This window comes from Typopeltis vanoorti, chromosome 10, assembly GCF_054136105.1.
Source record: "Typopeltis vanoorti isolate ZY-2024b chromosome 10, IOZ_Tvanoo_1.0, whole genome shotgun sequence".
NCBI lineage: Eukaryota > Metazoa > Arthropoda > Arachnida > Uropygi > Thelyphonidae > Typopeltis > Typopeltis vanoorti.
In genome coordinates, this window is record NC_143558.1 from 130,046,118 (window position 1) to 130,074,100 (window position 27,983).

General features: G+C 35.5%; 1 protein-coding gene across 1 annotated transcript in view; it reads left to right on the top strand.

The window, feature by feature from the left end:
• Tudor-SN (Staphylococcal nuclease domain-containing protein 1) overlaps positions 1-27,983 on the top strand; it is a 271,338-nt gene that overhangs the window by 123,321 nt on the left and 120,034 nt on the right. Inside the window, exons 9-11 of the mRNA XM_090399685.1 lie at positions 4,313-4,519; positions 16,600-16,783; positions 23,775-23,916. Of these exons, the coding sequence (XP_090255811.1) occupies positions 4,313-4,519; positions 16,600-16,783; positions 23,775-23,916 (533 nt within the window). The remainder of the gene's footprint in view (positions 1-4,312; positions 4,520-16,599; positions 16,784-23,774; positions 23,917-27,983) is intronic.

Consider the following 27,983-nt stretch of genomic DNA (forward strand, 5'->3'; position numbering starts at 1 on the left):
CTTAAACTCCCACGCTTATGACATATACAGGTTCTATATTTATAGCAGGTGGTGCATTGACTTAAATGATCAGACATGTATTTTGGATTAAAAGACAAAGAAATTTATTTATACTAAATACGATACATGCTAAGCAAAACTTAAACTAGTTGAAAGGTCCTCAAAATTAAATAAGCTAAACTAGCACACAAGATAAAGTTCACAATAGGTATTTCTCATCAGATGATATATAACAAAATTTCATCCTGCCCATATCCCAATTACTTAATACAAATAAGTAGATTTAGTCTCACCTCCTCCTTAATTAACTTCAATACAATACATTGACCTAAAATTAACAATAATGCTTGAAACTTTACACTTCTAATACTAAAGATCTTTGTTAAAGGAATAGGTGCTAAAGTCCTGAATTCTGCTTTAATGAGTCCGATTTACAAATTTTATGCTCAATTGCTCACCCTGGCTTCAAGATATTATACAATAAGACATAAACTCTAGTTTACCAGCCTGATGAATTCAATTAGGCGATATTTCTCATTCTGTTCCTTCAGACTTTCTTCCGATCACTTCCTTGTCTTTCGATTCCTTGTTCCCTGTCTTGGCCAGTCGATAATTCTTCGGACACATGCTTCTTTCTAACCTTATGCCTAGGAAACCCATAAGACGGAAATGTGTGCTTGGTGCTACTCGAAACCTTGACATTCGCTGTTCGTCTCATCGCATTGAATACTATGCTCGAACAAGTCCACTACATAGCCACATCTTCGCCGCTGAATGTCACTTACTCGTTCCTGTCACATTGAAGCAACTACCCACGGAAAACCGCAGGGGACAGCCAACACTCAAAACTTGAATGAGTTGAAAAATAACCACCAAAAGAAGCCTTGAACTAGTGTCGCTAAAACTTTTATAGGCTCCATGTATGTTCTCCCTATTATGTCATTGATTTTGCAGACGCCACCCAAATTTTGCACATCGCACCTTCTCTTCTCATTGCGTTCTTCGCGAGGTTAGTTTACACGTGCCTTTGGTTCACATCGCAGTTTTCCCGCGGTCATGTTATTAATCAGATTACGATTATGTTAAACTTTGACCTTGTTACAAAGTCGCCTTTACAATACCATATTTTCTTGTCGTTATTTAAGGACCATTTACAATCGTATACATAAAATTTTTACATGAAAAGACTATTAATACTATATGTACAAAGATTCAACTATTATCTATTTACAAGTCATTTTTTTTTTTTTAAAGAATATGTTGCATCTCAGTTAAATCCCGAATGAAACACTGAAAGACAATGTAATTGTTCATTCCAGATTTAACACAATAATCTGGAAGACTCACCTGCAGCATTCAGAAAATGATGACAGAACAACCCCTACACTTGAAAATCTTAAGACAACAGGACTGTAGAGATGCATTTGATGTATTTCATAAATTATTTTTTTTTTACATTCTATATATATTATTATATATATAGAATGTGGGTCTATTATACTTATTATAAAAGTTTGTAATTTATTTAATTACCTTTGCTTATTTTATTTTCTCTTTTTTTCTCATCAAAGGTAAGGCTAGGGTAAAGATCTAACAAACAGTGATGTCATGTAGTTTGTGTCTTGTTCTTATATATAGGTTTTCCTGATTATGACCCTGATGTATAGGTCAAAACATTGAGTGTTTTGACCTCTTTGAGTAAATTAAGCTGATTGCTTTACAGCATTTTTTTCCCTTCATAAATTCTACACAACAAATTCAAAAAATTGGTGTTGGTTTTATGTCTCATTTACTTCTTTATCATCAGTAAAAAAGTAAATGAGACATTGAGTGTGTTGGAATTAGTGAAAGGGTTATGAAGCACTTATTTGAATGTAATGTGAAAAAAATCTTCCATGATTACAATGGAATTCCATTGTAATCATGCACCCTAACTGTATGTCATTCCTAGTATTGTTTGAATTACTGCACTGATGATGTCCCCAGTACTTGGGATGAAATATTTATGAATTAAATAGTCATTACTGTGGTTAGTATATGTGTTTTTAGTGATGATTATCATACGTTCTTTCCACTTCTGTCGAATCTTGCCTGTTCTGAGATTCAAAGGCTCAGCCAGTTCATCTGAATGTACTTTTACGGTCTGTACTGATATCTCATCAAACCCTATTGTTGAATTCTTAATCAGTTTGTGCAGTAGCTTTAGTACTGTCTCCTCATACATCTGAGTTTTTTCACCCAGTGAAGAGGTGGCATAAAGCTACCTGGCTGATAGTTAACAGAATGGGCACTCAATTGTCGAACAACTTCTTCTGCATCTGTCACCTGTCTACATTCAGTAGTTATTCTTTCGCATTCATTCTTTATTTTACTTGCAGCATAACAATAGATGGATTTTCTTTAGCTGTAGAGTTTTTTTCAGGCTGCTATCTACAATACTTGTGCTCTTCTGGTCTATACCTTATAATTTTCATAGATGGCATCATTCTTATGTACCAGGTATAAATTATTGAACAAAGAATAAAAAAAACAACTAAACCATAATATACTGACATCGGAAGTTGCGGTATCTCTCAGTACAATTTACTATCAAATATCACAAACATTTACATAAAATGTGTTAAACCAAACTAACAGCAAAAAACAGTGCGGAATATCACTTGTAACATATGAATGCACAGATACTCATGACCTCCAAGCTATACACTGAATTGTGTAAGAATATTTATATTAAACATTTTGCGTGTATCTGTCAGATCAGATGTGAGCTCCGCAGAGTTAAAGGCACGTTAATCAAAACTCTTCCCGCGTATATCAAGCAATTGGCATAATTAATTTCGCCGCATTAATCAAATCCCACGTTAAGCAAGGGATACCTGTATATATAATACGTAATAGTCAGTTATATATTGACCCTTTTTATCAATGACCTCTTGCCATCTGTCCACCAACTTTATTATGCCACATTCATAAAACTCCTGAGATTTACTGGCGAAAAACTGATCCAAGTGTCTTTTGACAGCCTCGTCATTTGCAAAGGTTTTCCCATTCAGAGAATTCTGCAATGATTGGAATAAGTGGTAATCGGAAGGTGCCAGGTCTGGAGGATGCGGCAAAACATCCCAACCAAGACGGAACGATTTACTCTGGTTTGTTAACAATGTGTGGGGTCCGGCATTGTTGTGGTGAAAGACAACTCCTTTCCAATTTGCCAATTCAGGCCATTTTGTGCTAATTGCATGGGCCAGTTGCGTTAATTGTGAGCAGTAGACAGTTGAATCAATCATTCTGCCTGATGGTAACACCTCGTAGTGGACAATACCTTTATAATGTCACCACACAGAGAACATGATCTTCTTTGGGTGCAATCCCGATTTTGAGGTTGTTTGCAGCAGTTTGCTCTTGTGCCCCATGATCTTTTATGTACCATGTTCCATTTTTCATGTCTTGTAATCATCCCCTTCAAAAATGGGTCGTTTTCTTGGCGACATCGTAGTGAATCACAGATGGATATGCGAGCAGTCATATTGACCTCAGTCAATTTATGCGGCACCCAAACATTGAGTTTTGAAACATATCCCAGCTTGTGCAAATGGTTTTCATTGCTTGTGCAAATGGTTTTCATTGCTTGTGCAAATGGTTTTCATTGCTTGTATAGGATATGTTCAGTACTGCAGCAATCTCTCGCACTGTTTGTGATGGATTTTTATCGACGATATCCTTCACAGCACTCGATTCAACCTCGGTCGGGCAACTGGCGTGAGGCGCATCACTGATGTCGAAATCTCCAAAACAGAATTTTGGCATACACATTCTGTTAAGGCACCATCCCCATATATGCTGCATATTTTTTTATGGGCATCCGAAGCTCATTTGCCTTTTTTGAAATAAAAAAGCAAAATATGCCAGTAATGTACGTTATTTCCTTCCATTTCTAAAAATATATTACACACACTCAACTGAAGTAATCCAAACGAAAATGCACTGAATGGTTATGTGAAATGTCGCCTTTCAACTGTGCAATAGTGTTGCGCTGTAGCGCAACAATAGTGACAGGTGAAGCGGCGTAAACTTGTACTAACACATAAACCGAACAAACTTATTTGCCAACCCAATATATGTAATTGAATTATTTTCACCAAATGAAAATTCAATCTTCTAGGATTCTCATCTAGGTTCCTTACATGTGAAAACTATATATTTCCATAACACATCTTAGCATATATCAAATCACATGATTTAAAATTAGTTATGTTGTAAATTAATTTAAAAGAATGGAATTTAATGCTATACTTCACTATCCTCCGTATAGCAGTTCAGATGACAAGCAGTCTGATCCAAAAGATAACAAAGGACGAGCATTTAGGGCCTTATATGGCATTCCATATATGTATGAAGCCCGTGAATTTCTTAGGAAAAAATTAATTGGGAAAAAAGTTCATGTTGTGATTGATTACATTCAGCCAGCCTCCAATGCCTTTCCAGAGAAAACATGTTGCACGGTTACTATTGGTGGTGTGTAAGTATTGTTAACTTTACAGAATATAAATTATAAAATTCATTGCAAATAAGATTGTTACCAGATAACATAACATATTGGAATATAAATATTTTCAGATTTATACAGATAAGGAATGATTATATTTCATTTTGATGTTGCATTAATGAACAACATTAGTAAAACTTCATCAGTTACTTTTATGTACCCTCAAGAGATTTATACAAGATACTATGAAACAGTTTTCCTCCAAAATGAAACTTATTTGTCATATATTAAATTTGTCTTCTAAAGTAATTGCATCATTTCTTCCCCCCTCCCCCAACTCATAATAGTGTTGTAATTTTTTTTTCTTGCATCTTAGCATGTTTTTTGTCTTATCTATTTGTTAGGCTTACCTCTTCCATTCAGTTCAAGTACCATACCACCTCACCTTAGATTGAATTTTATCATCCATTCTTGTGTAATACAGTAACAGTGACACATATCTTTCCTATTACGATCTGTTCTCAGAGCACTCATGTCTGTTTTTTTTTTTTTTTTTTTAATGTATGACAATCTTTATATTCTCAAGGAACTATACATGCTTATCCAGAGCAGGCATTTTAATAATGTTCATGCTTTCTACAGGATCCACTCCAACCTAAACAAAGAGTGGCTTTTTACTGAACTACCAAGGTAGGCTTTTGATCAGCTGCCTTGGTAGCTTAGTTAGTAAGCATTCACTTGTTTCCTACCAAGCTCTCAGATCCATAAGTTAAAATGGGTTTGGGTAATTTATATGTTTGAAATAATATACTCCAGTTGTCTCTCTGCATTTGAAGTTGCTGATGGATTTCCTCTTGTGTATTTCTTACCACTGTTCCATCACTGCATTTGTCATTTTGACATTCTTTTAAAGTAATTACTCTTTTTTTCAACTCCCATGAACTGTAGACTAAAATACACAAACATTATTCAAGAAAAAACAAAAGAGTTTGAGAAACAGGAACCAAACATTGGAGGTTCAGTGACAAATCCGGAAGAAAACATTGATTGATTCAGCCAGAGAGGCACGTGGTTAGGTTGTCTGCAAGGATAGAAAAATCAGAACTCTGTGGTGGCACAGGAACTTAAAGAGGCAGTGAAGGAAAAGAAGAAAGCATATCAAAAGTTCCTGACAAATAAATTAGTTTGTGCTCTTAGAGAATACAGAGACAAATTTAAGAAAGCTAAACACTGTGTAAAACTACCCAAACAAAAGTTATGGGAAGAATTTGGCAAGAACATAGAAAATAAATATCAAGAAGGTGGTAAGATATCATGGAGGTTATTGAAGAAGCTCAGAAATTGAGGAAATAGTGCTAGAAAAAGGAATTAGAGATGATAAAAGTGACATGAAAACTGGAGAAAAAGATATCTTTGATATATGGAGTAATTATTTCAAAAAATTGCTAAATGAAACAATCAGTAACAGGACAGTGGTAAAAAACCCTGAACATCATTCAATCAGGAATAGATATCAATACTTGATGTAGAAAAAAAGCCATCAAAGGCCTGAAATGTGGAAAGGCAGCTGGAGTAGATGAGATATTCGACTAGAAATGCTCAAGTATGGAGGTACAAAAGTCTTTCAGTGGTGGTGGCACTGCATAATTCAGAAAGCCTGGACAGACAGACAAATTCCAGATGATTAAGGTAGCGCTCTCTTAGTACCCATATAGAAAAAGGGAAATAGAACTGAATGTTTTATTTCCCTTTTTGAGAATTACAGAGATATTTCCCTACTGATTGTTCCTGGTAAGATTTATGCAAGTATATTGGGAAATGGTTGAGAATAATTGTGGAAGGCAAGCTGGATTCAGGCCAAATAGAGGCTGTCAGGATCAGATTTTCACTTTACGACAAATAGTTGAGAAATTATGGTAATATAACTTTGTATTTAAGTTTTGTAGATCTGGAAAAGGCATATGACAAGGTGCTAAGAGAGAAGGTATTCAAAACACTACAGTTGTATGGTGTCAATGGGGCATTATATCAAGCAGTACTTAGTCTTTATTTGAGTTGTAAGTCAGCAGTTAGAATTGAAGGAAGTACAGGAAGATGGTTTAATGTTAAATCTGGTGTGAGACAAGGATGTACATTATCCCCTCTGTTATTCATTATCTATATGGATCACATTATGAAGGAAAGTGGTATTAAACATATTAAAATTGGAGATGTTAATGTTAGCTCTTTGCTTAATGCAGACGATGTTATACTGCTAAATAAATCAAGTTCAAGTCTGCAAGATTCTCTGAATAAATTGAATAACTGTTATAATAGATATGGTATGAAGGCAAACAATTACAATACAAAGACGATGAAAATAGGAAGAAGCATTGAAAATATCAACTGCATTGTGAATGGAGAACCTATAGAACAAGTAAACATTTCAGCTACTTAGGCACGATTTTTAATGAAGATGATAAATTAAATATGGAAATAGACAATAGAATCAACAAAGCTGGTATGGTAGGAAGTCAACTGAATAAATTTATATAGAATATAATAAATTTAGTTTAATCCTTTATCCAAGTGTGAACAAACGAAGTTTACACCTGAAAGTATCTTCAGGACTTGGGTAAGGTGGTACAACACCGGGCAACTCGTTGCAAAGGTGGTGCTGCTAACATCACTCCTATCTCAGTATCTCCCATAATGCAAAACACATCTCCTTGCGGATATGTATAATGTTATGCATTAAGGGAAGGGCCACTGCCCAGACTAGTTTCGACCTTTATTGAGGTCTCTTCAGTGGGAGCTTTCTCTAAAGTTGACCTTTAGAGAAAGTTGATCTTTCTCTAAATCCAGAGTAATTTAATAAAAAAGGTGGCACACCGTTTGGCAACTCTTATAGGTAGAGATGACCTTGCTAATGCTTCTGCCTGGTATCTCCACTTGGGCCTGGCTCCCACTGAAGAGACCTCAATAAAGGTCGAAACTAGTCTGGGTAGTGTCCCTTCCCTTAATGCATAACATTAGACATATCCGCAAGGAGATGTGTTTTGCATTATGGGAGATACTGAGATAGGAGTGATGTTAGCTTGCTCCACCTTTGCAGTGAGTTGTCCGGTGTTGTACTACCTTACCCCAGTCCTGAAGATACTTTCAGGTGCAAACTTCGTTTGCTCACACTTGGATAAAGGATTAAACTAAATTTATTATATAGAATAAAAGAGAAATTAGTGAAAATGTTAAATTTAGCTGTATACAAGACACTATTCAAGCCTGTTTTAACTTATGGATCCTAGAGCTAGGTTAGAAATAAAACATTTGAAAAAGACAAGATACCTGGGAAGGGTTAGGGGCATGAACAGATGGCATCAATGCAATATATTAAATACGAGGATATTAGGAAGGAACTTGACATTGTTTGCATCCAGGAATGCATTAACAGAGCTAATCTCAGGTGGTATGATCACTTACACAGAATGGGAAAGGAAAGATTAGAAACAAGTGTTCTCTTCTAGGTTGGCAGGAAAAAGACTCAGAAGACTAAGATATAGGTGGATTGATACAGTATAAAGTGCATTAGAAGACAAAAATATATGATCTGATAATGTTGGAGTCTTGACAAGTAACAGATTGATTTAGAAGAAAATTGTAGATAGGAAGTTGATGGTGATGTACGTTTTTCATGTAGTACTATCATATCCTGTCCACCCTTTGAGGGTATATGTCAGTAATTTGATTGTTGATAATGTTGGCATTAAGGTAATCTCGGGATTTTAAAGGTGCACGCACGTGTACACAAACACTAAGGTGACTGTACTTCTCTAAACCATTAACAAATTGTTGGTTAACAGGGGAAAAAAAACAACAAAAACAATTTCAACAAGCCCTGCCTGGAATGAAGGCATCAGCACATCCAAGGACCCCCCTCCTCACATCCAGAAGTATACTAAATTAAAGACACTTGCAACCTTCTATACACTGGTGAACTGGATACATTTGCTGTTATGCTCCATCTAGTCGATTTTGACACCTAGTGAGTCTATGAACATACACTCTCCATTCAGATCTGTCCCTAGCCATATCTTTCAGAATTTCCAGGCACATTCCAGTTGCTTCTTTAACTTTATCCACCGATCTAATTCTTGTTCTTTCTCTTCTCCTACTTCCACCAACTTTAGCAAGCATCATTATCTTCCTCAGATTGTCATTTATTTGCATAATCTGTCCAAAGTAGGGCAGTTTTTGCTTGATGATCATGGCTTTGAGGAAGCAATCTGGCTTTATTCTGTCTATCACTGATTTATTGGTTTGCTTTGCAGTGCATGGTATTCTTAGTAAGCGTCTCCAAACCCATAATTCAAATGCATTATCTTCCTTCTTTCACTCTATCTTGGGGTCCAACTTTCACATCCATACAGTACCATAGAGAATGCCATTGCTTTCACGATTCTGATTTTTGTTGCGAGGCTAATATCTTTAAAGATATTGCTTACATTTGTCATTGCTTTCTTTCGGAGTAATAATCTCCTAACTTCTTCAGTACAATACCCATCTTTATCAATTCAGGATCCTAGGAGCATAAAATTGTTAACTACTTCCATTTTCTCCCTATTACTTCAAAATCATTAAGTTCACATGTTGCCATAACTTTTGTCTTTTGAGGTTAAGTTTAAGGCCATATATAGCACTTTCTTCTTTAACTTTCATAATAAGTTCCTCCAAAATCTTCTTTGCATTCTGCTAGTAAGGTATCATCTGCATACCTCAAATTATTAATATTTCTTCCACCAATTTTAATTCCAACTGAAGACTCCTGCAGCCCTGCCATTCTTAAAATGTATTTGCTGTACAAGTTAAACAGGTATGGAGATAAAATACATCCTTGTCACACCCCTTTACGTATTGTGAAATATTCAGTTTCTCCAAGATCTGTTTGGACAGTAGCTTCTTGTTCATAATAGTCCGTGCGGTTAGCCTAGTAGCTTTGTGCTTCACAACCATATGCCTGAGGAAGGAGTGTCCTAGGTTCGATTCCCGTCAATGACGTGAGGAGCTCGAGGATCTTCTTCAGCCATAGCCAAGTTAGTTGGTCTTGGGCATGGACAGCAGGGTTTTTTCTGCCAGTTTATCTGGTGTTTTTCATCTCGCAAGCAGGCAAACTGGGGGGGGGGGAAATCCACCTCTGGAAGAATGCGACTCTTCACCATGCAGTAGATCTCGGTAAAGGAGAGGCTAAGTCTCTGTATTAGAGATGTATTGTGCATATCTTTACCCTAGAATAATTCCCAGTAAGGGAATTATCCCTTACCTCCTTACTGGATACTTAGTAGATAGTAAAAAGGAAGGAACAGGAAACCATAAATGTTAAATCCACAATGAAACAAGTTTCTGATCATGCTCTGAAAGTATTGTATAAGATTGATTAGAAAAGCATACAATTCTTATATTCAAACAGGACAGTTCAAAAGAAAATTTAAAGAAGCATGTAAAACTTTCATAATATTAAAAAAAAAAAAAAAAAATCTAGACAGAACTGGCAGCCATCTAAAACACACATTTATCACTGACAACAACTCAGTACCCACAAATTGCTTAGTTACCAAACTATAGTAACACTATTCTCTCCAACTCTATGAACTAATATGACTGCCGAATCGGTTATTGACGACTTATTTTTACATTTTAAAAATGTAAGGAAATATCAAGAGAACACAAGTTTTTCAATGATTATGTACAGATACTTAAAGTCTTGCCTATAACAGGACTCTAAGGTGTGAATTATTATAATGTAAAGAAACAGAACTAAGATATCAAAATTGGAGATGTTAATGTCAGCTCTTTGCTTTATGCGGATGATGTTATACTTCTAAATAAATCCGCTACAAGTCTGCAAGATTCTCTGACTAAATTGAATAGCTGTTGTAATAGATATGGTATGAAGGTCAGCAATAAAAAGACAAAGACAATGAAAATAGGCAAAGACAATGAAAATAGGCAGAATCATTGAAAATGTCAACTGTGTTGTGAATGGAGAACCTGTGGAACAAGTAAAACATTTCAGCTACTTAGGCACGATTTTTACTGAAGATGGTAAACTAAATATAGAAATAGACAACAGAATCAGCAAAGCTGGTATCGTGGGAAGTCAATTGAATAAATTCATATGGAATAAGAAAGAAATTAGTCGGAACACTAAATTAGCTGTATACAAGACTGTGTTCAAACCAATTTTAACTTATGGATCTGAGAGCTGGGTCAGAAGTAAAACACTTGACCAAAGACTAGAGACCGCAGATATGAGAGTCCTGAGAAAGATTAGAGGCATGAACAGATGGCATCAATGGCAATATCATATTAAAAATGAGGATATTAGGAAAGAACTTGACATTGTCAGCATCCAGGAATGCGTTAGCAGAGCTAATCTCAGATGGTATGGTCACTTAAATAGAATGGGAGAGGAAAGATTAGCAAAACAAGTGTTCTCTGCCAGGTTGGCAGGAAAACGACCCAGAGGAAGACCAAGATATAGGTGGATTGATACGGTACAAAGTGCCTTAGACGATAGAAATATAAGATCTGATAATGTTGGAGTCTTGACAAGTAACAGACTGATTTGGAGGAAAATTGTAGATAGGAAGTTAGTAATGATGTAATTTTTTCATGTAGTACTGTCATATCCTGTACACCCCTTGAGGGTACATGGCAGGAAATTGATGATGATGATGATGAGAAACAGAACTAATTATGGATTAATGAAAATGATGTCAAAGAATTGATTTTTGAATTTGTTTAATGTAATTAATTTTTAATTTAATTTTTTTCATCACAAGAGGTAATGCTATGTAGGTAGGTGAACTAATTAATAATAGACATTGTGTAATATAGTGTTACAGCTTCTTTGTTGTGTGTGCTTCTGGGTTTCTTCATGTAAAGTTTGAAACATAAAGATAATTTTAATTCTAGTTATTTAACTCAAAACATTCAATTTTGATTCAGTCATTAAATTCCTTATATGCATCCTGATGGGGTATGTACAGGATACTATGATTGTACTACATGAAAAATTTGTATTATTACTATCTTCATGTCAACAATTTTCCTTAATTTTGATTCTATAAGTTTTGATGTCTTCATTATCATCAAATTTCTATACATGTATATATACCTTCATAGGGTCTACTACATCAAAGTGCATGTTTAGTACAAACTTCCTATGAACAATTTTTCTCCAAATTAATTTTATCTGTCAGGATCCTATACTTCGGTCTTGTGAGGTACATTTTACTTAATCAGTTCACTTCGATCTTGATCTTCCCCTGGTACTTTTCCCTTCCATCAAATATCTGTTTTGCTAGCCTTTGCTTTCTTATTCTTGTTAAGGAACCATAAGAAATGTCTTATTTCGTTATTCTTGATAATGAGATCTTCAGACTGGTTATAAACACAAGAGTAGACATCATATATGACAGAAAAAGGTCCAGGATAAAAAAGTAAATATCATATCGAAAAGAAAATTATGCCCAAAAGGTTTAAAAAAATAAAATAAAATTGGACATTCTGCTTTCTCATGTCAACTAAAGACACAAATCCAGAAATATTGTCTTGGAGAAAAAAAAAAGTTTGGAAACTACCAAACCTTAGAGAGCCATGGCCAAAATTTGAAGAAAACATTGATTGATATAGCCATGACATCCCATGTAGATCTCAGTTGGATCATATCTGCCTCTAGCTTACATGGAATTTATTCACGTTCTTTCTGGCATCCAATAAGTAGGATAATGGGCTCATAACAGTCAATGAAATTCATCTGTACCTGATAACGTTCACAGATGTTCAATTCCATAGTGAGATGAACACTTTTAGCTTGTTCGTTGGATAGTAGACACTATTCAGTCAACCAGACTGGCATTTAGGGCCACTAAACTACTTATGGTCTGCAACATATAGCCAGTTTAAACCTTTAGGTGATGGAAAGTTCATTGCATGGTGAACCACTATGAGTTTGTCACAGAACAAAGTGGCCTCCTGCCATGTTTCATCTGCAGAACAAGGGCTCATTTTTCTGTCCTTTTCTCCCTTACATTTGGTGCAGTTACAGCCTTCAAGGCCATGCCAAATACATTATCAGGATTCAGATTATTATCTATTTGAGAGTACAACTGTGAAAGTTCTTCATGCTGGCTGCTAGACAGTACATGACTAAACTTAATAGTAACGAATCAGAAGGCTTCATAATGAACCAACAAAATATTTACATCCGTCATAATACTATTGTTTCGATTATTACTTTTAATCTTTTTCAGTACTCTCTTCCATTACACTATCGCACACATTTTCACCATATTCTCTGTTCTGTCCACTGCTTCAATTTCGAGACGTGACCCATGTCAACAATTTTCATAGTATTTTCAGCACACTCTCCCATCACTATCACTTTCAAACCAAATTCATTCACTCTAGGTAATGCATACATCTCAGAGACATTGCACTGAATGAAGTCCCTCTGATTGAATTCCTCAGACCATTGTCTAATGATACCTTGGACACTATTGTTCTGTTCTGTATCAGTGCAGTAAGTAACTTGCCATGCAGAAAGACTTTATCTAAATAAAATAATTAACTATATCTAAATAAAATTTTTAAATTAAATCTAATTAATGCCACAATCTAGTTTTACTACAATTTTAACTAATATATATATTTAAACAACTTAGTGTTCAGAGCTCTCCAAATGCAGATCTGCTATGCAGTGTCACCTATATCAAAATACAATACACTCAATGGATAAAGCATTGGGGATACCTACCTAATAGCATGTCAGTCCTGTAGTGCGAATAATAATAGCTTGTATACTCTCAGCACTGACTTCATCAGATGTTGGAGGGTAGTTGCAGCATTATCCACAACTGCACCTTAGATGTCAGTCCCGGATACATGGATCTAATGTCTCACTCTACAGCATCCCAGAGATATTTGATCAGATTTAAATCCAGGGGCCTTTGGGGTCACTGGATGGTCCCAAACTCGGCTGTGTGTGTTCCTTGAACCATGCCTGAGCGGTTGGGGCCCAGTGGGACTGTGCATTGTCCTGCTGAAACAGACCATTGGCTGCAGGATGAGTGAAGGCCATGAAAGTGTGCAGGTGATGATCAGCCATCACATTCTGGTAGCTCGCAGCATTCAAGAACTTCTCCAGACACATTAAGGGATCTAATGTGTCACATAGGAGGCTCTCAAAACCATCACAAAAACACCACCATTTCCTTAAACAGAGCCAACCTAGCACAGCAGGGCCTTGGCCTCATGCTGTCAACACCACATCCTCCTGTCATCTTAGTACAACTGATAATAGGATTCATCAGATCACATGACTTTGGTCCGATAATAGGATTCATCAGATCACATGACTTTGGTCCACTCTGCAGAGGTTCAGTTTCATTGGTCCCGCCACCAGGTGAGACGCAATTCCCGATGGCGAGCTGTCAACAGTGGTACACAATTGGGACATTGGCTCCCATACCCCATGGTATGCAGTTTGCTTGCTGATGCTGCTTGAATCTCCAGCATTGAAACTGGATGTGATTTGTGCTTCTGTTACCCTGCAGTTGGTCTGTACAAGCCTGGACACTGTCGATCCCAGTATAAATGGCATGTAGTCAGCCACCACTTGCTTGCTGGGGACTTATTAATCCGTTAATGGCATACTTGCTGTAGATCCATGATATGGTTGCCCTCAAGAACCTTATGATTTTTGCCACTTGGGTGATAGAATGACCCATCTATCTTGTGCTAATAATACATCCACACAAAGCCTCTAAGATTGCTACATTTCCCATGTTCATTGATTGTGATACACTGTTGGGAAGTCCTAATGTCTGCCTATTTATTGTCTGCATTCATTTTTCACATTACACTGGCATTCCTCAGTGCATGTTACACTGTGCACTGGGGATGCCTGTGTCAACTTCCTATCACCTCCCATCTTCTAATATTTTGTTCATTGATTGTATAATTCTCACCATCCTGTTAATGAATGGGTGAGAATCAATCGGCTCTGCTTTTAGGTATGTCTTTTTTTAGGTGACTCAGACCATAACCTGAAAGTTGACTTACTAAACATATTTCATGCAGCCATTTTCAATCTTATGTCATTTGGCATTACAGACATGCAAAATGGGATGTTCTCTGTGACTTCTGTGTATTTTTTTCCATGGTCTGATTGCTGTTTCCATTCTCTTGATGTGAATACCTGCTCAGATAAAAACAAGTGAAATGAGATTTATGAGAACTGCAAAATACACGTTATTAGATTAAAAAAAAAAAAAAAAAAAAAAGATATTTTAAAAGAACTAAAAACAAAATCAATAGAAGAAAAACTAAACAATTATAAACAAAAATGGATTGAACATGTAAACCAAATGGCCAACACCCGATATCCTAAACAAATACTAAAATATAAGCCAATAGACCACAAAAAAGGATATTGGATGGATAATGAGACCGGAACAGACCAAAATGGTCTATACCTGTAATTAATGTTATGATGATTATGATAATTCTTTTTCTGGTGCACTGGGGATTGAAAGCCTTTATTCCTTATTTTACTCAAGAAATTCCACCCCCCCCTCTCTTTCTCTCTCTCTCAGCCTTTGTTTTTTTGCAAGTGCACATGGCATTCTAAGAAGAAAAGAAAATATCACAAGTGACTGAAGATCAAAACTCCAGTTTCACAGTTAGCTTGCAATTCGGAGCTGGAGGGATCAAATCTTATTTGAAAGGGCTAAATGTAGCAGATTTGCCTCTTGTTTATGGTTCTCAACTTTTTGAGACCTAGCTAGGGCAACTGAGTGAAAATTCTGCCTTTCAATCTCATCCTCATGGTATGATTACAGTATTACTCAAAGATAAGGACGATGTTCTAGCATCATTATTTTTCTTGAACTCTTGCACAGATAACCACAGCAAATTACCTACCACATTATGAACAATAGTTCTATGCCACCTCTAGTCTTTGGTCAGAAAGAACTCATAAGAATCCTGAACACTTATCAACAAGTTATCTGTTCCTGATATATATCCTGTATTGTTCTTTGCAATCTTTTTTATTCAACTAGCAAAATGGAAATGAGTTTACATTTGACTCATTTCAAAGAAAAGAGAGGGGGGGGGGTGGAAGGTGTGTGGGAAGGGTGATTAGTTGGTCAGCAGACTATCATCCAATTCCTTTTTCTGTCCTTTCAGACAGGTCAAATTTCTGGTTGCTCACTACATGTCATCTGTCAAGTTGCAAAGGGAGGTCTTCCATTGCAACCTTATAATCGATCACTGTGTATCAGTTGATTTCCTTATTTTGCTGCAGTTTCTTTATTGTGGCAAAAAAAAAAAAAGAAGAAAAATGCAACCAAATACTTAGTTTACCAAATATACAATGTGCTGTTCCAGGAGCAACTTTGACATGCTCATCTATTCAAGGACCTGTGACCTGATTTTCTGATTAAGTGAGCTAGATAAATTGCAATCACTATATGTATGTGTACAAACATGGAGACAACACTAAAGACGTGTGTGTTTGCACGTGCACATACACTTAGGTACAGAGAAGTGATGCTCTTTTGTTAGAAAGATTAGAGTTTATAATTATTTTTAGAACATAAGGAATCTTCATGAAATGCTGTCATCTGAAGGTGAGTTAACTAATCTAATATGGATACGGTTAAGTTACTTCAATGCAAAATTAATCTTCCAGCAGTCACTCATAGAGGGACATAATAAGCTTTCCTATAGAATCAAAAATTCAATTCATAAATATTAAGTTGCTTAGCTTGAATAAGTAAAGGAAGATGCAATGGGAGACACTGACTGGTTTATACTACAATTAGGATAAAGCCATCCACCCCTTTTTTGTTTGTATTTTACTGATAAAAATTTATGTTAATCGCATACTTTAAAAGAATGTAGCGTTGTATGTAAATTGGTGGCATATTCAGTTATATCAAATGACACTTTTGATATTCATGACGTCACTGATCTAGATAATATTTTAAATGAAATCATTGTTATAATTTTACATTTGAATTATGAACATTGCACTTCTGAATAAATTGCATTTCCTATTTTTTATACAGCAATGTTGCCGAGGCTTTAGTTAGCAAAGGTTTAGCAACGGTAGTAAGGTATCGACAAGATGATGATCAGAGGTCAGCACATTATGATGAACTTCTTGCTTCTGAAGTAAAAGCACAAAAAACAGGAAAGGGACTTCATAGTAAAAAAGAGATGCCCATTCACAGAGTTGTTGATTTATCTGGGGTAAGTTTTCTTTTGAGGTTGCATACAAAAGATTTGTAGTAACAACCTTTGAGTTATGAGTAACAAAAGAACCAAAATTTGCAAGAATGAAAATTAGCTAAATTCAGCTTGCTTAGCTGTTTTATATAGTTTTGCACTGGAGCAAATACTACACAAGGTCATATGTGATGTTTGTATGTTCTTGTGTAGTATATTTGTCTCAGTGTAACGCCGTACTTAACACGAAATACTGGAAAACTTGTCACATGCTCTGACTGTCCATCAGCACAATCCTGAATCTCATATGATTTGATGTGCATCAAATTGGCTACTATTAGAACTGAATGTCTAATTTTATCCTTGCTTTCCAGATGCCAAGTTGGCACGTAGAAAGTGATGATACATTGCACCAGTTAGGATAGCCAACTTTAAAAATAGTACTGATAGAAAACTGGATATATACAGGGTGTTCGGGATAAATTTGACAGTTTCGTAAGGAAAAAGAAAATCTTCTTTGTATCTATTAAATTTAATGAATTGACAAAAAAACATTACAGGCAGAGTTAATTACAATACTATCAACAAGATTTACTCAAAATAACCACCATTAGCATCGATCACAGCTTCAATTCTGCTTCGGAACCTCGAACAAGCTGATGCTACAGTCTCCCTGGGAAGGGCCGCAAAAACTGTTTTAATTTTATCCATTAACTGGGCTTTTGTATTACTGGAAGTGCGATTGGTGTCTTTTTCAACTGCGCCCCATACAAAATAATCCATGGGGTTAAGGTCTGGGGAGTTTGGAGGCCAAACATTTGGACTGGTGAAGTCGTAGAAATTTTCAGACAACCATTTTTGACTTTTCCCAGAGGTGTGGCAAGGGGCCGAATCCTGCTGCCATACATACGGCCTACCATTGGCTACCCTTGTTATCCAGGGCTTGACTACAGTTAGCAACTCCACGAACAAAGCCCGAATTCCAATGCCAGGGTTCCTGCAGATTTGCGAGGAATTCTGCTGTACGAACGCAATCAGATCGTCTGCTAGGGATCTTTCTTCTTGCTACATCCTCGTAGTCACCATTGCAAGTCTCTAGTTCATGCCTGATTGTTTTTACTGTATTCAGGGAGCATTGGGCAGCAGTCGTAATATCCTTATTTTGATGGCGGGCACGAATCATCATGATACAAGTTATTCTCTTCCATGATTCAGGTGGGTTCCAGCTATCCATCCTTTCTGACATCTTGTATATGAATGAAGAAGGGTCCAAACTTTTAAATGAAGAGAAGTGTGTGTTAATACATGTAACTTACGGAAAAATATAATTAATTATAAATATGTCAAATTTATCCCGAACACCCTGTATATATATATATATATATATATATATATATATATACAGGGTGTTCGGGATAAATTTGACAGTTTCGTAAGGAAAAAGAAAATCTTCTTTGTATCTATTAAATTTAATGAATTGACAAAAAAACATTACAGGCAGAGTTAATTACAATACTATCAACAAGATTTACTCAAAATAACCACCATTAGCATCGATCACAGCTTCAATTCTGCTTCGGAACCTCGAACAAGCTGATGCTATAGTCTCCCTGGGAAGGGCCGCAAAAACTGTTTTAATTTTATCCATTAACTGGGCTTTTGTATTACTGGAAGTGCGATTGGTGTCTTTTTCAACTGCGCCCCATACAAAATAATCCATGGGGTTAAGGTCTGGGGAGTTTGGAGGCCAAACATTTGGACTGGTGAAGTCGTAGAAATTTTCAGACAACCATTTTTGACTTTTCCCAGAGGTGTGGCAAGGGGCCGAATCCTGCTGCCATACATACGGCCTACCATTGGCTACCCTTGTTATCCAGGGCTTGACTACAGTTAGCAACTCCACGAACAAAGCCCGAATTCCAATGCCAGGGTTCTTCAACACCTGTTCCTGCAGATTTGCGAGGAATTCTGCTGTACGAACGCAATCAGATCGTCTGCTAGGGATCTTTCTTCTTGCTACATCCTCGTAGTCACCATTGCAAGTCTCTAGTTCATGCCTGATTGTTTTTACTGTATTCAGGGAGCATTGGGCAGCAGTCGTAATATCCTTATTTTGATGGCGGGCACGAATCATCATGATACAAGTTATTCTCTTCCATGATTCAGGTGGGTTCCAGCTATCCATCCTTTCTGACATCTTGTATATGAATGAAGAAGGGTCCAAACTTTTAAATGAAGAGAAGTGTGTGTTAATACATGTAACTTACGGAAAAATATAATTAATTATAAATATGTCAAATTTATCCCGAACACCCTGTATATATATAAAAGGGCAATAATGTAAAGAGAGAGAATGGCAAGCAATAGTTGATAATGACAATCAGTGAATCTGTGTCCTTTTGGACTATTAACATTACTTGAACCTAGCTAATATCTGTTTTTAGGGAGAAAAACTGACATCTTCATATGACATTAACTGACTTACCTTCATTTGAAAAGTTGCTATAAATATTCCTCACATACTAGAACAGGAATCCAACTCTGCTTTCCAACTGAAAGCAATATTGTGACATTCTTGCATCTGAAATGCTGAGGCTCTGCTAAATGCAGAAGGGTATTCCATGCTGATTATATATAAATAAACTCCATGCATATAGCACATCTGTGTCATGTGTGGATAAGAAGTTAAGGGGAAAAGTAGAAATATAATGCTTCATGAAAAGCTGGAGGTGTAATCTTAGAGTAAGATATTGTAGAATGATGGAGGTATAAGCAAATTATCAAAACCAGATAAGTATCTAATAATAAGCATAGTTGCCAGCCTAGTTTATCTCAGTGGACAGCTTTGCCACTCTCCACAAGTTTCAAGTTTGAGTCCCACTTTAGCCATAAATGTTTGTGAATGTCTTTAGGTTTCAGATGATTTTCATTTTGTTTTGTGGAGTAATACCCTGTTTATTTAAGATCTAAAGTGACTTGGGGGGGAAAAGTACCATGTTTTGTCTGTAGGTCGCAGAAGAATCAAAATTACAACTACAACATAATCACATATTATACTGGCTGGGCATTGCATAGTTATACTAGACTCCTCTTTTTGGAGCACAAGAGTGAATAATAAGACACAATAGCTACTGGAACGACCTTAACAGAATGGAAGACAAGTACCATTAATAATAGAATTAATTAATGAAAAGAAGTAGAGCTAGCAGAATTACAGAAAAATGGTATGGACGTACTTGTATTGTTGAAACCAAGAAGACTGGTACAGATGAGATCCATTTAAATAATGATTTATTCAACCATTAGGGGATCAGCAACAGAAAGAAATCGGCCTTCTTCAATGAGTCAGCTGCAAGTTGCAATTTTTAAAATGGTATAGTCCCATGGGCTATAACCTGCTTGTAGATGTGTTTCCATGGGTTCTAAGATGGGGAAAAAGTTGACAACTTTTTGTGAATCATTAAAGAGTCCTTTTATTTGTACTGGTTAGAAATTTGAACAACAGCATATATCAGCAGACTGCTCTAACGATTCACAAGTCTATTGCTTTTTTCACCTCCTAGGGCTTTCCATGGAGTCTCAGGTATATATTGATGTTTGTGGAGATTGGGTATGGAAGACTAAATGAATGAGTAGCTGCTGGATTTCTGTTTAACCTCCCTACCGGTTGAGGTGGATGAAATATCCAGACCACCGTAGCATTTTTCGTAGATCAAAACTTCATCGGCATTCTACCTTTTATCATGCCATTATCCCCCTCTGCTGTTAATCCCTTTATGGCTATTTTAGTGCTTAGTGGATTGGTGAGTGACCTCTGTGTCACCTGTCTTAATATGTACTGCATTACTTGGAATTTCCTTCACTGGCCTGAGATATTTTACCTTTTTTTTTTGCCTCACAATTTATTTATTGTGTCCCTTCCCAAAAATTGAAACAAATTTCACATGTGCGAAAATAATCAATCCTGAAATGAACACTGATCAGCATTAATGATTCTATTTACTAATAGTAAATTTGCTGTATTTTATTCTTCAAATCTGTGCATAGTATTCAAAATCTATTACTTCATTTTACCATTTTGACAAAAGTTTTCAGTCTTTTTTTTTCTTTGTCATGGAAAAAGCTTATGACATAGCCTGGAGATATTGAATATTAAAAGACCTCTTTAATCTTGCTCTGAGGGGACACCTTCCTGTTTTTATTAATATATATATATATATATATATATATATTTCTGATTGGTTTTTCTTTGATATTTTATGTCCCTGTTTTCAGATTAAATGCTGTTTCACCCTTCTTATCTCATTTAACAATTTTTCAATTACTTAGACATCTGGAATATCCTTATCTTCATTTTTATTGTATGGGAACCTTCTTAAATTCCAAAATCATGAATGCTTAAAATTTGACAAAGGATTCATGGCTGCCTATTCCCTTCATTTACCACTCTTAAAAAAAAACTAGGTCTTATGCCCTTGTTACCTACACTCTTGCACAATTTCTAGGAGTTGTTCTCTCTCCTCTTCTGGCATATATCATTCTGCAGGATCTCTACATCACTTTATTAACTATTATCCTTATCAGTTTTGTGTAATCCAAGCATTTGGATATCCCATGCCAAATATTTCTTATTTACATTTAACTAATTCATTTTCAGTGTTATACAAAATAGTATAATATTAGTTTAATAATAATGTGCAAAAAGAAATAAAACAACAGATGCAAGTTTTGCTGTCTGCAGCCTCACAAGTCACAGGCAGTTGGTACAAAAAGCTTAACACATGTGCAGTAGTACTGTTCTGTGCTTAAATAGATTAAAAGCCATTACATTTTATATAACGTATAGAAAATTCCCATCATTAAGTAGCTATTATATGTGACAGCTGGAATATCCTTATCTTCATTTTTATGTCACTTTTATTATATTGGAATATTCTTGAATTCCAGAGTCATGAATTCTTTAAATTTGACAATGCTCTATTAATGACTTGTTGAAGTAAGTTAAAATTTTAATATTAATGTCGCACATTCTTTTAAATTGTAAAATCTGTTGTCAATACATATTCTCTCTTGCACACAAAAACTAAAATGTATAAAATGTTATGATATGAAGAGGTGAAAAAACACAGTGGATGATTAATTCTGTGATAAAGTCACTAGATTGTCATCATGCTGCTTGATCAGCTGTGGAACCTATTGCTGTTGCCTAGTTTTATGTCTTTCTGGATATCTGGTTTCTAGATGTTTTCTTAGTTATCATCATTTATTCAAAAATATATAGGGAATTATATAGAGAAATATTCATGTAACAAAAACTTATAGATGAAAGTGAACCCGGTTGCTTTGTTTTGTGCCAAATGGTAAATGTCAAATGGTTCATGAACCTCATATTCAAAAAGGAGTTTGCTTATGTATTGCCGAAACTGTTTATTTCCTCTGTGTCCAGCTTGTAGAGAGCAAGAACAGATTGTAGGTGAAGGTGGATGACTAAGTCGGTGTCCCAGACATCTCAGTTGACTTTTTTGAATTGTTTCTCTGTTAGGGGTCTTTGCTGGCTTTCTTCAAGAATGACAGCATGAGGAATGTGATCTTGCCATGCATATCCTAGTGTTGTTTGAAGGCATGTTGTCCCAAAGCCATTGATTATATTAACTGCTCGCTGATGATGATGCATGTCTGGACACCATATGTTAATATGGTTTGACTGGTGGCTCTGTACAGACAATTTTGGTATTTGTGGTGATGAGATTGGATTTCCAGATATTCATTAGACTTTGATGGAATTTAAGAGCTTTCTATTTTCCCTATGTCATAGTATCGACATAGGAACCAAGGTACTGAAAATCATTTACATTATTCAAGAATGTGTCATTTAACCTAATATTTCCTTCTACTCTGTTCTTTAGGACTTAGTTTTTACTGTTATTGACTGCCAGCCCAATTCATGCTGCATTTTTATATAAACTGTCTATGTGGTTTGGGACAGTCTGAATGTTAGTCAATCAATACAACATCTACAAAACAGACTGCTTATGTGGATTTCTTCCTGCTGAATCTTTGAGAGTTATTTAGAAGTATAAGGTGAGTGATCATGGAAAGCTCTGTAGTAAATTAGCATTAATACGTTGCGTAGATGAGTTGTGCAAAAAAGATGTTGACAGTGCATGGAAATTTATACGGCTCTCATGTGCTGACTTGGTTCAGCTTCTCTTTGTTTTATATTTGTATATTAAAATTTTATTTATTTATTTATTTTTCAGTTAAATTTAAAACAATCAGAAATAGGTATTTGGACTAATTTCCTATGAGTCCAAATACATAATCAAGGGTAATAATGATAAGATATGGCGCCAAAAAGTCTCCCTGAAGAACTCCAGTGGAAATAGGAAAGCTCTGTAATCTCTCCATTACCCTTGAATAATAGTTCTGATACAGTTCTGCTATAGCTTTGATTGTTTTCAAAGGCATGCTACAATAACTGAGAATTTTGAACATATATTGATTGAATCAAAAGCTTTTGAGAAATCTATGAAGTTTAAGATCAAGGGAAGGTTTTTATCATTTGGTCCTTCTAGCAGCATTCAAAGACACTGGATGTGTTGATTTTTGAGTCAGGTGTTGCATATGATTCAGTTTGGTTTAGAAGCATCCTGTTATAGATTTTCAGTGTGGTAGGAAGTAATGTGATTCTTCTGTAATTTTCTGGGTTGTTTGGATTGCCTTTCTTGGGTATTGGTATTATTAGGCATTCTTTTCATTGTGGTAGAATGTTGAATGTAGCTAGAATCGTATTACAGATATTTGAGTTGTTTGCAAAGCTCTTTTCCCTCCATGTTGAATAGATGCTGTTATACCACTCAATACAGGTGCTTTGTCATTCTTTTATTTCCTCACTTTTATCTTCAGGTATCTTGCCTTTTTTAGCTTTTATTTCTTAGTTAGTTATATGTGAAGGTAAATTTATTAAAAATCTGTTTCATAGACATTTTTTAATATTAGGCTATATATCTTGCAGGATTTGCCAAAAGCAAAACAGTTTCTTCCTTTCTTGCAACGTGCAGGCCGTATGGAAGGAGTTGTTGAATTTGTTGCCAGTGGCTCTCGCATAAGGTTATATGTGCCTCGAGAAAATTGCCTTATTACATTCCTTTTAGCAGGTGAGATGATCACATGAAAACTTTTTTGTAGATAGCACATTTTGTAAGGTATAAATTATGATTTCTAATTTTATAAACTATAATTTTGGAGAACTAAGTACCATTGTTCTAAAATAGTTAATCAAAATGTTTATGGAAATGGGAAATTTTTACCATTATTCATATAATTCGTTTACTGCTCTCAGAACCCCCCCCCCCCATTCCCCCAAACAGTAATATTGTAGGCAGATTGAGAGTCAGATATTTCAGCAATATTGTAGCTTTCAATTTCGAAGGAACAACAGCAACACAGTATAAATAAATATTTTTCATATGAGGTCAGTTTGATGCCAAGGTACAAAATAAAAATCCTCACTTTCAAAAATAGTCCAGGAGCAAAATTAAATTTATACTCGATCTTTTTGAATCCAGCCTAAAATGCATGCCACCCTTTTAAAGTGATTGATACATATCAGTTACTGATATATATATACCCTCAAAGACTAAATAGAATGCTATGACAGTACTACACCGTCACATTTACATTATTGCTAATCTCTTGTCACCAGTTTTCCTCTAATTTATTCTATCACTTGTCAGCACTCAAGTATTGTCATATCTTATATTTCTTTCTTGTAGGGTGCTTGCAACTGCATCAGTCGACCAAGATCTTGGTCTTCCTTTGGGACTTTTTTTGCCACCTTGGCATCAAACACTTGTTGTGGTCTTACTTTTTACTTACTTATATTGTCACATTTACTTTGCAATCTGAATATAGGATCTGAAACATTTTGGACATGGACATATCTGTAGAATAGATAACAGTAGAAAGATCAAAACCTTGATGCCTAGTACAATGGCTAGTATAAACAGAAGAGGATGGTCAAGGTGACAGTTGGTAGATGATATGAAGCAGTAGTGTAGAAAAAGTTTGCAATGTACAGAAAAAAATGGTGAGGAATGATGAAACAAGCATCAGACACCAGGAGCATTGATGATGTAGAGAATATAATGAAATCAATGAAAGAAAAAATGAATAGGATAGTACTTTACACCCTCTGTCCAAAAAGAAACCAAACTTTCTGAAAATATAAACTAGTGGCTCCGCCTGTTGTATCTTTTTTGTTGTCGAAAGCGGCAACCTTCATTGGTGTTGTGTCAACTGTTTATGACATTTGTTTCATTAGAAGCCGAGTTATAGTGCCAAGAGTGATACTGTGTTTTGATGGATGGTCGAAAAATGAGTTTCAAACTGACTTTTGTGTTAAACTTGGTAAAAGTTTTACCAAATGCATCAAATGCTTCAAAAAGCATACACTGATGAATGCTTATCCCGTACTCAAGTTTATGAGTGGTTTAAATGATTTCAAAGTGGTCGTGAGACATTCGAGGACGACAGGCCATCCAAAAACTGGACCGAGCGAAGTTAACATCCAAAAAGTGTGTAATTTCATCAAAGAAAACCCGAAATCATCTGTGAGATTAATTGAAGACGAATTGGGGATTCCAAAATCAACTGTGCACAACATTTTGACCGAAAGTTTGGGCCTTCGTAAATTGAATTTGTGATTTGTTCCCCACAAGTTGACCGACAACCAAAAAATTATCGAATTGAACACTGCAAGGACCTTGTTAAAACCGCTTGTAAGGACTCAAACTTCTTTTTGAGTCCTTACGAGAATCATTACTGGTGAAGAAACGTGGTGTTTTGAGTATGAGCCTGAAACGAAGCACCAGAGTGCTGAGTGGAGACCACCAGAAGATAGTCATCTCATTGTGAATTTTCACGACGGATTCCATATTGCTTTACAGATACGTATATCACTTCAGCATACATTTGCTGTACAGCTCCTTATCCTTTGAAAGTGATTCAAGAAAGTTCTCTGATATTCTTTTACCCCCCCGATTCTCTTCTTCGTCTTGCCAACAAGAGCTCTTATACTTCCCGCTAAGTTGTTGGAAGTTTATTTTGCACTTGGTTAGACTATAATAAATTTAGTTTAATCCTTTATCCAAGTGTAAGCAAACAAATTTTGCACCTGAAAATATCTTCAGGACTGAGGTAAGGTGGTACATCCCTTGGCAACTCGTACCAAAGGTGGACCAAGCTCTCATCACTCCTTGTCTCAGTATCTCCCATAATGCAAAGCACATCTCCTTGCGGACATGTATACTGCTATGTATTAAGGGAAGGGCCACTACCCATACTGGTTTCAACCTTTATTGAGGTCTCTTCAGTGGGAGGCAGATGCTACAAATTGCCAAGGGATGTACCACCTTACCTCAGTCCTGAAGATATTTTCAGGTGCAAACTTTGTTTGCTTACACTTGGATAAAGGATTAAACTAAATTTATTACTTTCCTACTAACTTCTTTACTTTGCTGCCACCTCGTGTCTTTTTGACAGCAATCTTTTTACTTTCCCCACCATCTGACTATGGTAACTACTCTTTCTTTCTGCCTCTCCTTTTTCTTATCTACAACAACGACCTTCCCACAATTTTTCCTGCCAACTGTGACGAGCTTCCCTTTGACTTCTGTCTTGATGACACCTAGACGCCTACTCTCTCTTTCCTGCCATCTTTCCTTTTTCTTATCTACAACAATGACTCTCTCTCTTAAAAAAACAACAGCTCTTATACAAAAATTTTACAACCTATGCACATGCTCATTCCTGTGATTCATCACAAGAACTCCACATCACACACATCTACCATTATTATAATTCTTGCATCACAAGACAGTTTGAATAATACAGAGTATGTAATTACCACATTGAATAATATTTTACTTAAGAGATATAATTCATATAAACAAATTTTCACCAAACAAAACATGTTGAGACATTTATGTGAGATTTTGCAATAACTTAGTGTATATATTTTTTTAATCTTTTAATTTTATGAATTAAACCTCTTAAGAATATGTTTTCTAGAGGCCTTAAATTATATTGCCTTTGCCTGTTCTCAATAGATTTATTGCAAAGTCTTCACTAACAGTATCAGAAGCTTAATTATCTTTATTTACAGTATTTAAATGAGAATGTAGTTTCATTAATCTCTTTTGAATCTTCATATTCATATTTATGATGTTCTGACATTAATTCTTCTGAAGTGCAAATACTTCCATGACCTGAATTATCATGTTGCTTAATTTTGTCTAGTTTCTCATTAGAGAATTTTGGTTTATACTAATGTTTGGTAATTCTTCTAAAGTGCAAATACTTCCATGACCTGAATTATCATGTTGCTTAATTTTGTCTAGTTTCTCATTAGAGAATTTTGGTTTATACTAATTTGGTTTATACTAAAAATAATTATTTTATTTTTATCAAACCTTATTTTCCCTTTTATTTAGGTTAGGAAACCTTCATCCTTTAATATCCTGCTTCAGTGTTTCTCAAACTTCAGATATCCGTATACCCCTTCTTAAGTTTTCATTATTAACAAGTAACCCCCCCCCCCCTTATCAAATGATAAATAAATAAAGTATATTTCATTGTAAATGTCTATTTTATTTGAATTTATATGTTCATGTAAACAAAAAAATATGATTTATTTTTAATAGAACAAAATTTGGAATAGATTCCTCTTCATTTACCGTCCATGGAAATCCACATTTCAAGTAATTCATATCATACTTGCAAAGATTTTTCATCTTCTTCCTAGATCGTTCTCTAGAGATGTCAGACGACATGCTCTTATCAATTTCATTTGATCCAGATGCAATATCAACATTTTCTTGCTGCTTACAGATACTGGTGTTTGCTATATTGCTCTGTTTTGTGATTTTTATAAATCCAATCTTTAACCTGATCCATACTTAGGAATTTGAAAGCTAAAAAAATTACCATAGTTACTCAAATATAACTTGCACTTTTTTCCCAAAATTAAAGCTGAAAAATCGTGGTGCGAGATACATGCGGGAATTTTTGGAAACTAAAGTTTTCAGAAAAAACTGCAAGTGGTGTGACTTACCAAGACGCTCTTATTCGCTATCACTACTTTAGGCATCGAGAACAGTTTCCTTGTGTGCATCTACCCAAATAGCTTCATCTTCTTTCCCATTATTTCAAGCAAATTATTTGC